We start from the raw sequence: 13,351 nt of genomic DNA on the forward strand, positions 1-13,351 counted from the left end.
GAAAGGATATATTGGGGTGGGATAAAGATTTGGTAAGTTTATTTTTGGTGGAAGAGGTAGATGGCTTGAAACAGAGACAGTTGTGATTGGATTGAGCAAACTGTTGAAGTAGCGGTGAGATTTCCACGGAACGTGACTGTAATGCAAGAAGACAACAAGAAAAGCACAGGCTGGGGGTGTCAGTCTTAGGAGGATATGGTCATAGGAAGGAGGGGACTAAGGAGAGTTAGGAGGGGCTCTGTGAAAGAAACGTCGTCGAGATGAAGTGAGAAGAGGTCTTTGAGAAGGCTGTGTGGGCAGCAACAGCAAGTGCTGTGTGGAATTGGGGGATGGTGGTAACTGGCTCCTAAATCTGTCATTACAGAGCCTTGGGCATCTAGGAAAGGGCTTAGATTGTTTCTTGTACTAGGTTGGGGTTGGAGGTGAGAAGAAGAAATTTTGAACTTGTCTGAAGCAACAAAAAACTGTGTTTCCCATCTTGGCTTGTTCTGGCTCCCTCAGGACCATTTTTACTCGAGGGTCAATTGTGTCAAGGACAATGTGTAGTAGGAGGCCACTTGTTTGTTTTCCGGCCGCCCAGACTCCCAAAATAATCACACAGAAAATTGTATTATTTAAAACACTGCTTGGCCAATGACTCTAGCATATTCCTAGCCAACTCTTACATATTAAATTAACTAATTTCTATTATTTTATATTTTGCCATGAGGCTTGTGGCCTACTGGCAAGGTTCCAGCTAGTGGTTTGCGGCTTTCTCCTCTGGCAGCTCCATGGCATCTCTCTGACTTTGCCTTATTTCTCCCAGCATTCAGTTTAGTTCTCTCCCCCCTCCGCCTAGCTCTATTCTACCCTATCACAGGCCAAGGCAGATTCTTTACTCAGTAACCATTGAAACACATAGACAGAAGGACCTCTCATACCAACAATGGAGTTTAAAAAGTTGTTCCAGTAGAACTTATTCCTCAGTCAACCTGATTTTACAATAGCAAGTGTTTCTGATATATGTTTATATTTTAGGTAAAACACCGGCCTTGGGGTCAGATTCGCTCTGCACTTTGCTACTCCCTATGCCTTGAAGAGATGGAGTTCTACCTCAGTTAAATGCGGGAATAGAGTAGGAGTATCCTTGCGGTTATGCCATGTATTTGTGACATTTGTTTCTTCTTTCTATCTTCCTGTGATAGGTTCACCAAGTTGAAGAGCCTTAACCTTTCCAATAACCACTTAGGAGTCTTTCCATCAGCAGTCTGCAGCATTCCTACCCTAGCAGAACTGAATGTGTCTTGCAATACTCTTCGAGAAGTGCCAGCAGCTGTTGGAGCTATGCAGAAGTACGTACTTTAAACCATGGGGGAATCTGGGAAGCTCCGTGGAAGTTTCATATCATGTTAGTTTGTTATGTTTGCCAAGGAAGTACTGGCCTCACATCTAGCAGTAAGGCATGTATGGTGTGTAGAGGTTACTTGTTAGGACTTTACGTCTTCAAAGTCTTGTAAAAATCTAAAGTACAGTTGTTTTAAACTGCAGTTCCTATGAATCAGTAAATTAAAACATAGGAGAGGAGTCACTTTTTCATTTTCTGAGCTATTGTATTCTAAGTATTAGAAATTAATTTTAAGAAAAAATAAGTACGGAGCATATTGGGCAGGTTTGTATTGCAGTTAGCACACTTCCCCATGTAGACCTTTGCAAGTTGAGGAAGTAGGTAACATTTCCCATTTTAATAGAAGGTTAAGGTCCTTATTTCCAGTCTTGTTCCCCTTGTTCATTGTTGCCTTCTGCCTGGCCTTATGCATTTTTCAGTGTTATAGTAATGCAATCTTCATGAACTTGTATGTTGAAAATGTACATTTTTCTGTGTAATTGTTATGTCTTCTTTGATAGCTTGCAGACATTTTTGCTGGATGGGAATTTTCTTCAGTCTCTTCCTGCCGAGTTGATGAACATGCACCAGCTCAGTTATCTGGGTCTTTCCTTTAATGAATTCACTGACATCCCCGAGGTATTGGAGAAGCTGACTGCTGTGGATAAGCTCTGTATGGCTGGGAACTGTATGGAGACCCTCAGACTACAGGCTTTAAGAAGAATGCCTCATATCAAACATGTGGACCTACGGTAACCTCTTTTGAGAAATGCATCTCATTTGAGTGACTGGCTTGTATTGTGGGGTAAACTAGTCCATAGAGGGAAGAAATGACGAATTGTGGAGGTTTCTTCTTCCCTGAAGCTTGCTTTAAAAAAATCCCAGTGATGATTGACTTTGCGTTGTGAGGGTTTTACTTTGGTTTTGTGAATCTGAACCCAGTTTTAATTCACATGAATATATGGGAACACTGGAGTAGAGGACTCTTTATATAAACTGGAAATTATCGAGAACATGGTGGACATTGTTCGCAGTCTTTTTTATTTGTGTACCTGAGACATTTGATACTGTGGAGCATCTCTTGTTTTCTGTTTGTTTGTTTTTCCTTAACTTAATGTACACATTGAGTTAAAATGTTTTAATTTCTTCTCTGTCCATTCAAGAGGCTCAGAGTTTTGCTTACCATTCTTCACAAAACATAAATTCATATCCAAATTTAGCTGCCCCCTCTACTCTGATCCCTCATAAAAGCAGAGAGCCTTCATTTTAATCTAACCACTCTGAAACCCAACTAGAAGCCTCGGCACTGTCTTTGCTGCCCATGGATGCTTTGTCATCATCCTTTGGAAGGTCAGGTTCTACTAGGTTCTTTTCTTTTTCGTTTTTGGTTTTTTTGCTTGTTTGTTTTTTCAAGATAGCGTTTTTCTGTGTAGCTTTGGAGGCTGTCCTGGAACTTGCTCTGTAGACCAGGCTGGACTTGAACTCACAGAAATTCACCTGCTTCTGCCTCTTAAGTGTTGGGTTTAAAGGCATGTGCCAGCACCACTGAGCTAGTGATTTTTAATCACTGAGCTACCTTACGCAAGAGGATCCATGTTGTCATTCCCTTAAAGATTTATTTATTTTATTCTATGTGTATGAGTGTTTTGCCTGAATGCACGTCTGTGCCATGTGCATGCCTGGTTCCCACTGATGTCAGAAGAAGGTGTCGAGTCCCCTAGAACTGATGTTATGGACAACTGTGAGCTGCCATGTGGATACTAGGAACTCAATCCTGGTCCTCAACAAAGGCAAGCAAGTGCTTTTAACAGCTGAGCTCTCTTATGTGCCCAAGGAGGAAGACTTTTAAATTTTATCTTTTTAAAGGAAAAACAAGAGCCTGTCATAGATTTGACTTCTCACAAAACAATGTACAGGACTGAGTCTTTAGTGCTAGCTTGCTCAGTTTAGTACTTTTTCAACTAAATTATTTCCCCCATTAACCAAAAGTTGATGCCTGCTAGCCATAGTAAATCTTGAGCAAGTTAATTTCTATGTGTCTGCTTCTGATCTATAAATTACAATTAATAATAGAATATAATTCGTGGAGTTTTGGAGAGAATTGAGTTGAGTTGCCTAACACTCGCAGCAAGGGTTATGTTCAGTCATACTCGACTGAGGCCTGTTTCCACTCCTGAAGCCTGCTCAACTGTAAGTAGTCTTAAGTTTTCCTAGCTTTTACCTGCTTTCAACCCACAAGCATACAAGTCCTGTGCACAAGAGGCTCTGTCTCAGAGCTGCTCAGTGTATACTCCACCACAGGCTGGGAAGCCATTCCTTGCTGCTCTTCCACAGTGAGATAGAGACCATGTTTTAGAAATGTGTGGTGATTTGACATTGATGCTGTTCACAGATTGGTTACACAGGAAAAACAGCTGATGACAAGTGTTAGATATGAGTAGCAAGTCATGTGATAGAAGGTGTGTGCTTATGTGTTCTGTGATTACTTAGAAATTTAGAAAAGGGCCCCTTTTCGTGACCTGCTAGGCAATGTTCTTACTTATCTATGATCTGACAGTGTTAGTATATAGTAGGTAAAGCCCTTGCTAAGTACTTTGAATGGATGAGAACGTAAATATAGCCAGCATGTTACTACTCCTTCCACTTAGCCTGTAGCACGCTTGAAAGTCACACACTGCATTGTTCCTGCCTCTGATCTGGAAGCCACAGTGCCACTTCCTGTTAACTGCTATTCCCAGCTCTCCATACCCTTGGGATTCAGATGGGTGCTTCCTTCTCAATAGCACCTGCTTTGTAGATTCTCTGTATTTTGTACATTGTACAATATCATCACATACTCACAGTTCTCCTGTGGAACAGTGCAGAGCACTTCATCTTCTTACTCTGGTCAGTATAAAGCCAGAGGTCATCATCCTGTCCTTGCCATGATCATGACCACAGCCCTTCACAGTCTACCCAGAACTGGACAACACATGTATTTCTTTCATTTCCTTAACTATTTTGAAGAATAGGAAAGATGTTTTTCTCATTTTGCAGATAAGAGGTGACTGTTGCTCTGGGTTCTCCACCTAGAGCTAGAAGATAATCCTTCGAGCTGCCCTTCTACACACAGGAATGCCACCTTTCCTTTCCTCATAGACTTTCTTTTAAGTCCTCATTAAAACAGAGTTTTTGATCATCTTGATACCAATACAGTGACTTGTGGGTGGGTGAGTTGATATATGAAATGAAGATAATACTATCATGGTTATTCAAAGTGTAATTTTGGGAAGAACTTAAAACATTTTTTAAATTCTTTCAGTTCTGTTGTCTCCAAAATAAGGCTTGTTTTTGTCCATTGTGCACATTCTGGTAGTTTAGCGAGCATTTGGAAATAGGCACATTTCTGGGTTAAGGCCAGATTTTGAATCTTCGAACCTAGAACAAGGAAAGAAAGAATGATGTTTTTAAGCATCATTTTAGGGACATTTGAAGACACTGTGTGCTGCCCTTGGTTCTTGACAGATTCTTGCTCTACTGTCACTCATCCTTGTGTTTCAGTCAGTGGCTTTATGATAGTTCTCTTAATCGTTTATATGTATACCTATTTTGTTTATTGAAAAGCAGAAACCTTGTAGAATGTTTGATCTCCATGCATAATAACAGTGCCTTTCATCAAGTACACAAGCTTGGAGCTTTCTCACCTAGGAGAGAGATGTTTCTTTCCAAAGGAAGTATAGACTTCCTTGGCACCAAGAAGTAATGTTTTCATATGTTTTCTTGCAGTGGAAACTAAATTTATATTTGTTATATTGATTTCATATCTTTCTCATATTGACCCATTGCTGCTTGTCTTTCACTGCTTATCTGCAATAACTCCACTCAGTCCAGCAATTGTCATGGCAAATGATTCTGCCATCTCCCTATGTTCCATTTTATGATTTCTCAACGAATCCTGGGTGCCAGTGTTCAGTGTCTTCTTTACTTTGCTCTTTGAGTAGTAGTCTCTGTATGGAAATAGCTTTGGCTATCAGTTCTGATGCTGAGAATAAAGAATCCCTGTACCTACATTTCCTTCTCTGGTGTTCCCATTCAGTACGTGGCTTGAGGTCATTGTCCTTGATTCTGTCCTTTATGATTGCCCATCTACTTTTCTTTACATCCATCTCTTCCTCTAGGGAGCCAATGCAGTAGTCGTATGTCTCGGTGGTTCTGGGTTTGTTTCCCATGTTCTTTCCAGTATGCTATCTGTACTACAGCCTCTTTCTTTGGAAGTAAGTGCCTAAGTGGATTTTTTTTCTTCTCTTGAAGTGAATTAGGTAAAATCAATACACTTGCTCTCTCTCTTCTAGCCTTCATGGCCTAAATTGTGTTTTAAATTGTATCATAAAGGCTCAGACTTCTAGAATTGTAGCTAAAAATAGTGAATCTTGCCAGTTAAACAACGCAGATGCTAAAATTGAGGATGGCAGGGGAAGCTCTAATACAGGGAGACCTGAGTCCTGTCTCATTACTTCATACTATATGGGTTCTGCAGTTTATTTATAGTATTGTGGTTAAGTAGCTCATGTTTGTGTCCTTCCTCCTTAAGATTGAACATACTCAGAAAGCTTATAGCAGACGAAGTGGACTTTGTGCCGCATGTCACTCAGCTTGACCTGCGAGACAATAAACTTGGTGACCTAGATGCTATGGTTTTCAACAACATAGAAGTTCTGCACTGTGAGAGGAATCAGCTGGTGACACTGAACATTTGTGGCTATTTCCTAAAAGCACTCTATGCTTCTTCTAACGGTAAGTGCAGACTACATCCAAGCTGTGCTGTTTCCCCAGTACCATCATCTCTGCCTTACTGGCTTTATTCTTTCCTCATTTACTAAAATAAGGGTCAAATCCTTCCAAGATAAAAGCCATAAAAGAAGAATGTTGCCTTGGTATTTACAGGAACCAGAGGGAAATTTTTATTGTTTCTAGCTTGCTTTTTGTATTATGATAAATTGCTCCCATTGGTCATTTGTTTCTTCTGCTTAAAGTAAGGGGCAAGGTAAACTATTTCATTGACTTCCTGATTAAATGCTAGAGGGTGGGAAGTCCACTGTTGGCTCCATTCAAGACCTGCAATTTCATGTTCCATTGACAAGGGGATTACTTGAAGATAAACCTGAACTATGTGCCCACAGGAATATCATAACAGCAAGATTCTTAGTTATTTAATAAAACCCCTTATTTGGGGGCTGTTTTTAAATTATGGGATGTATGGTATGGAGTCATTGAGACTTAAGAGAGATCCTTAGGAAAAGGAGGTATGTGCTAGTAGTGGTGCTTTCAGATTAATTAATTGCGAGAACAGTAGGCAAGACACACTTACGAGAGAGGAGCGAGAGAATCCACACCACCACTTGTCCAGGCTACTAAGATGTACTTCAGTGAGCTAAGGGAACCTGCCAGCAGGCCATAAATGTGTTCCATGGCTCATCTTCTCTAAGCTGGGTACCTGAAACATTAGGTTGGAAAGAAGAGAGGTGGAAAAAAAATTAATCTATAAGCCTCTCAGTGGGACCAGAATGGGCAAATATATTATTCTTAAGAATTAAGAGAGCAGGCCTTTCAGAAACTGCTCCTGCAGAAAGTGGTGTCACATTTCCTAAGCTCAGAAAACCTTCTGATCTGACCAGCAGAGCTCATTGTGATGCTCTAGAGTATAGTGTTTCATCTGTGAAGGAATCAACAATGAAGACCTTTTGGTTTTACGGATGACGTGAGGTATTCATTTGAATGACCTTTTAGGTACAGTTTGGCACACAGAACCACGAGAAAGCACATAAACAAATGAGAACAGAGAGTGACTCACGGTTGCAAGGGAGGATGGCTTTAATCTCCTGCAGTTAAAGTAATAGAAGAAGATGCATTGTACTTCCTAAACTAAATACACAGAGGAGGCCAAAAGTACAGTGCTTTCTACAGACAGAGGCACGTGGGTAGTAATGTATTTGTGTTTCTTCCCCTTGTAGAACTCGTTCAACTCGATGTTTACCCGGTTCCAAATTATCTGTCTTACATGGATGTCTCAAGGTAAGAAGTCAGCACCTCACAGAACTGTTGGCCTATTGGGGAGTTCTTTAGCTGATTCTGTCCAAGCCTATGCTAAGATGTTTTATAAATTTTTGAAGGACAGTAATAATGACTAAAATGTTTTAAAATAATAAAAAATTAAACCTAATTTAAAGTTTCACTTAAAAAAGGACCTTTGGATGCCATCTGTGTTTTTCTTGTACCTGAGTTCAAACTCTGGGTCTCCTACAAGCTAAGCAAGCTCCTACCAATGAGGTACCATCCTAGCTCTGGAACCAATTTAGATCCTAGGTTTGTATATAAAAGACTGGAGACTTCAGGGTAATCTGAAGGTCCACTAGCCTTTTATGTATATCAGTTGTATCTTCTTTCCCCCCCCCCCCCACCCCAGGAACTATGAGGCTACGTTTTAGAACACTGCTTTGTCTCTAAGTTCCCTTTTGTCACTTTGTACACACATGTACTTGCCAAAAGCTCTGGGGGCTGCTGGGCTCTTAGTTTGCTTTAGGTAGACAGGCTTTCATGCGGCTTTGCTTGTGCAGTGAGTCTTACTTATTCAAGTGCCTAAAAATACAAGAATAGATCCCCCGCCCCTGATGACATAGAGGCATGACTTTGTCTACATTATAAATTTACACAAGTGAAACTTCAGTAATTTTAACCTACTAAAATTGAAACTCATATTAAGGAAATACCCAAAATATGAGAACACATATTCTGGCTCTCTGAAGATACCTACTGTTAGACATTTGAGGGTGTGAATTGTGGTGTGCTTGTGAATCACCATTCGTTGCAATCCCCATGGCAGTGTGAGTTATAAGGTATAGAATTTTACCTTTCAAGAAAGCACACAAATTTACCTATTTTAATAATAAATGCCTTTTCAATTTTTAGCTACTGGGAGAGTTATTCCAATTGTAACTTTACTATAAACTTAGAAATAAAGTTCTTTGAATTGTTTCATGAATTTCCTGTTAAGTTGCTATAGTTTTATTTCATTAACATAAACTCAGACATTACTTCATTAAGTTCTTAGGTTTTTTTCCTACCTCTTATCAGTTCAGGATTTAATTTTTCAGCTTTTAAATGAAAAAAAGGAGTTTGTATACATATGTACATATACCTTGCACAGATTTACTTTAGAGAGTTGGCTGGAGAACCTGTTTTCCTCTTACTTATAGAATGTACTTGGCATATAGTCCTCTTTGGAATCCCTAGGCCAAGACCCTGGATTTGTACCTTAAATATTGCGTCACTTCCTCTGTGACTCTGGCACATGCCAGCCTCATGGGTTTGTGTGCCCATCTGATGTGTGTATGTCCACCCCATGTGTGCGTGCCCACCTTGTGTGTGCATGTTCACCTCATGTGCCCTACCTCCCAGGTTGTTGAGCAAGGTTTTTCATAGGACCTTAAGAGTTCTTCAGTGCAGACTTCTACACTACCATTTATAGTTTTAATTTCCCTGTGCTGTGATTGCTGAAGGACTTTTTCTATTTTTCTTTCTATTTTCCTGTGTTGTTCATCTGTTCAAGAGTTAACTATTATAAAATAAGTTTTTGAGTATAACAGTGTGTGCCCATATAAATAATAAGAAAACAATGTCTTCTATTTCCATATTTAATCAAAACTTTTGTAATTCTTTTTTACTTCATGGATCAGCCCACCATGTTATTAAAATGTCCCAAGCATCATATTTGCCCAGCCTTGTGTACCTATTCATAATGCATTCATCTTGACAAACGTGTGTGGCCTTTGATTTCCTCCCTTGTGAGTGGGAGGGGAGAGGGGAGAAATAGCTGTATGCTTTTATGTGTGCCTCATTACTTTACGTATTTTTATTTAAAGGTAAAAGAAAGAAATTCAAATATAGTATATTTTTCTAATGGCCAGATCATTTAATAATGTCATAATTGGTTCAGTTCACTTGTTTCTGGTAACTGTAATTATTGTTAAATGCCCAAGTAAACATTTTCAAATAATTCTAATTCTTCACTGTAGTGCACCATTTCATTTCCCGTTCTTCCTAGTAGCTGTATTTTTATGATGCCAGGAAAAATTGGAAATTATTTTAATACCAATGATAAAAATGTGAACTTGAAAGTAATACTTGGTTAGCTGATAATTGACTTACCTGGATCACTTTTCCCTCTTTCTAAATTCGCAGTGGTCTCTGAAGGGGTGTTAATATCTAGAGGTAGCGATCTTTGTAATGTTAGAGATGAGGCTGATGGCGTATCTGTGTTAGTTTATTTCTTCTCTATTATAATAATTCATCTTGATTTTAAAATACAGTGATTTTCATATATCCTTTTGATCTTGCTCATTGCAATTTGGCTTTTTTTTTAAGTTTTGTTTCTCTGTAGTTCTTTTGAGCTTAAAGTACATTTGAGGGGCCGGAGAGGTGGCCCAGCAGCATAAAGAGTGTGTCCTGCTCTTGCTGAGCACTGGAGTTCACTTCCAGCACCCTTATCAGTGCTCACAACTACCTGTAGCTCCAGCTCCAAGGGATCCTGTGCTTTCTTTTGGCCTCCTTGGGCACCTGCATGAATGTACACATACAGGCATATAAATTAAATTACATATTTGAGGCCAGATTTAATTTTTAAAATAATAATTTTATGTTCTTATCTTCAGAAACTGCCTAGAAAATGTGCCTGAGTGGGTATGTGAAAGCCGAAAGTTGGAAGTTTTAGATATTGGCCATAATCAAATATGTGAACTTCCTGCTCGGTAAGTATTTCAGATCAAATAGATAATTAGTATTAATATGCTGACTTAGTGTTTATCTTGTTAGCTTGTTGTTATGAACTCCAAGCCCGTCTGTTTTCAAATGCATGCATTATTTTTGTTCCTGTATCATGGGGTGGAGAGCAGAGTGAGCCTTTGACTTTCATGCTGACACTCATATCCATATCAGGTGGTAGCGGTTACTGGAAAATTACAGATAAGCTAGAGCGAATGCTCAGAGTCTGAGAAACCAGTATAAATGGTTTACCTAGGGACCTTACTCGACTCTGTTGATAATATGTCTACCTTATCCTGGATGACTTGTTTGTCCTAGGTTACAGTTTAGATGGTCGTGAGATAAGAGGCAGATGGATATGGTTAGATCACTAAATCTTGAAACCATAAACTAGGTTGTATTTTTTATTTCAAATTTGAAATAGGAAATCTACAAACTTCTTCTTTAATTCCTATCTTTTTCATAATTGTGGTTTTTACAGTGCTGGGGTGTGTGCATAGTGCACACGTGGAGGTAGAACTGCCTTGGAGAAGACAGGATCAGGCTAGCTGGCCCTCACATTTCTGGACTCCATACAGAAGTGCCGCTGCGTCCTGCTCTTTCAGGTCCTGGGGTCTAAGTGCAACTGTCAGCCCCACACAGCAAGAGCTCTGCCCACTAACTTGTCTCCCCAGCATAACTTGTCCTTTAAAGTAACCATGTGATGATTTCAAGTATCCATAGATACAGATAAATCTTTTCTAGTTAAGTAATTGTGACTAGCCAGGTAGTCAATAAACCACAGAAGTCTTTCCTAGCTCATCATAGGAACTTTCTTTGATGAACATGGTATGTACCTCAGTGCTCCTAAGGTCTGCATGTGACGCCTGGCATTTGAAGTGTGGCTCTTCTGAACAAGACACTGATTATTAATTTTAATTTAAGTAATAATTTAAACTTAATTGATGGCCAGTTGCTACCAGAATTTAAGTTCAGTTATTTCAACATTTTTAGCCAGTCATAGGACAGAGAAAAGTACTTTCTATCTGTGTATAACCAAAACTACCAATACAAATAAGAGAAAAGTAACATTTAACTTAACCTTTCTTTTGATCTTCACATCAGACTTCTTTCAGTTGACTTTTAAAAGTATGACTAGGGGCTGGGGAGATGGGTCAGTCAGTAAAGTGTCTGTTACACACATGTAAGGACCTGAGTTTGGATCCTTAGTTTCCGCCTAAGAAAAGCCAAGCCTGGTCACGTATGTCTGTAACCCTAGCACTGGAAGCAGACACAAGTGGGTTCCTGGAGTGCAGCGGCCAACTTGTCTAGCCCGTGGGTGAGCCATGGGTTCAGTGGGAGGCCCTGCCTCAAAACAGAGGGTGCGGGGAGAGAATGATTGAGGAAGATAAACAATGCTGACTTGTTTGAGTCACACACACACACACACACACACACACACACAATGAGCACCTGAGATGTAACTAGTTCTAGAGGAGAAGAACTATAAATATAGACACCAAGTGCAAAATATTTATAATAACAATACTAAAACAATTTTAGACATAGTAAATCTAGTAATAAGAATTCTTTCATTTTACTTTTTAATGTGGCACTCAGAGTTTCCAATTGTATATGTAGCTCTTATTATGTTAGAATATTGCTCTCATAAAATAAATCGAAGTTACATTTCAGTCCCTGAAGAGATTAATTTCTCTTTGTTCTTCAGCCATCATAATATCCATAAATCTGGTTCATTTAAAAAATGCTTTCTGCCCCCAGAGTGTTAGGTAATTGAGCATTTAATTAACCTAACCCTCATGCAGCAGTTCTCACTAGAAAGAGAGAGAGAAAGTAAAACAGACAGACAGACCAGACCATGCCCAGTGCTTTTAGCAGAGGAACATGATAAAGAAAATGGCCGTGTCTGTAGGTAAATTGTTGGAGATTTTGTCTGTCTGTCTTACTGTTCTCTGTCTTGTCTTTCCCTCCTCAGACTGTGAGTGGCATGTCGGGGACCAAATGTGTTTATACTCTAGTGCACTTCCGCACACTAATCAATACAAGATAGCTGGAGACTTTACCGGTTTTTCAAAGCCAGTATTTTATTGGCTTTTGTATAAAGCTGTACTAGTACAGGCTTTTGTGGATCTAAATAAATGCTTATTCAAAGTAAATGCCAAGTGTCATATTGTCATACAATTCAGTGTTTATCTGTATTTTTTTAAATGTGAAACAAAAACAGTATCTATTACTTTCTCCCTCAGTATTGAACTGTAGATTTTGCAGAAATCCAGTTGATGTTCTAATATTCAAGCAAAGGTGATTTATTAGAATTGATTTGATATTGAAACTTTGTTTCTATAAGGAGGTATATGATGAGTTCAACAAAACAAGTTATTTATAATGAAAATACATGAAAAGAAAAGCAATATTTTAGTGCTTATATAGTATCCAAAAGGATTAAACAGAATCTAGTTGTCTTTTAATATTAATACTGCAGTTAATTAAACTTAACCTATTCTATTCTTTTTAGGAGAGAATGTCTACTTTGGTATAGGGTTAAACTATGGATCCCTAAAATATATGGCATTACTGAGAGAAAGGGGGAAAACTAAATTATGAAGTAAAATGTATTTATGTACAATGTATGAAGTAAAATTTTCTTAGGTGTGTTTATGAAAGATTGATGCCATTGAAAACTTTGTTGGGTCCTAATATTATCTGTGATGACAGCTCAGCTGTGTTTGTTCAGACTCAGGACAGGACATTAGCCTGTGGGTCTGAAGAAGCACACAGCCTTGTAAAGCTCACCTTTTGGATCAAGATGAGACCAAGCTCTTCAGTGACTCCTTCCATGACACAAATATAGAAAGCACTGAAATACAAATAGCTCCAAGTTTATATTAAAATAAACCTGCTAAAGCTAGGGATCTAAGTCAGCATTCTGGAGCACTGGCAGCTCTTGCGTAAGACTGAGTTCAATTCCCAGCACCCACATGGTGGCTCACAGTCATCTGTAACTCCAGTTCCAGGGAAGTGAATGTCCTTTTCCACCTCTGCAGACACCAGGTACCCATGTGGTGTGCATACATACATGCAGGGAAAACACTCGTATACATTGACTAAAATAAATAAATCTAATACATTATAATGAACCTGTTAGCCTGTACTGAATTAATATATAATTTGTGGAATAATGATTATTTAAAT

At 39.0% G+C, this 13,351-nt stretch overlaps 1 protein-coding gene across 1 annotated transcript in view; it reads left to right on the forward strand.

The window, feature by feature from the left end:
- The window catches only part of Phlpp1 (PH domain and leucine rich repeat protein phosphatase 1), a 212,216-nt gene that overhangs the window by 132,611 nt on the left and 66,254 nt on the right, over positions 1 to 13,351 (forward strand). The window contains exons 5-9 of the mRNA XM_038349966.1: positions 1,185 to 1,331; positions 1,885 to 2,115; positions 5,934 to 6,136; positions 7,354 to 7,414; positions 10,051 to 10,146. Coding sequence (XP_038205894.1) covers positions 1,185 to 1,331; positions 1,885 to 2,115; positions 5,934 to 6,136; positions 7,354 to 7,414; positions 10,051 to 10,146 — 738 coding nt within the window. The remainder of the gene's footprint in view (positions 1 to 1,184; positions 1,332 to 1,884; positions 2,116 to 5,933; positions 6,137 to 7,353; positions 7,415 to 10,050; positions 10,147 to 13,351) is intronic.

The sequence above is a fragment of the Arvicola amphibius genome, chromosome 12 (assembly GCF_903992535.2).
Source record: "Arvicola amphibius chromosome 12, mArvAmp1.2, whole genome shotgun sequence".
Lineage (NCBI taxonomy): Eukaryota > Metazoa > Chordata > Mammalia > Rodentia > Cricetidae > Arvicola > Arvicola amphibius.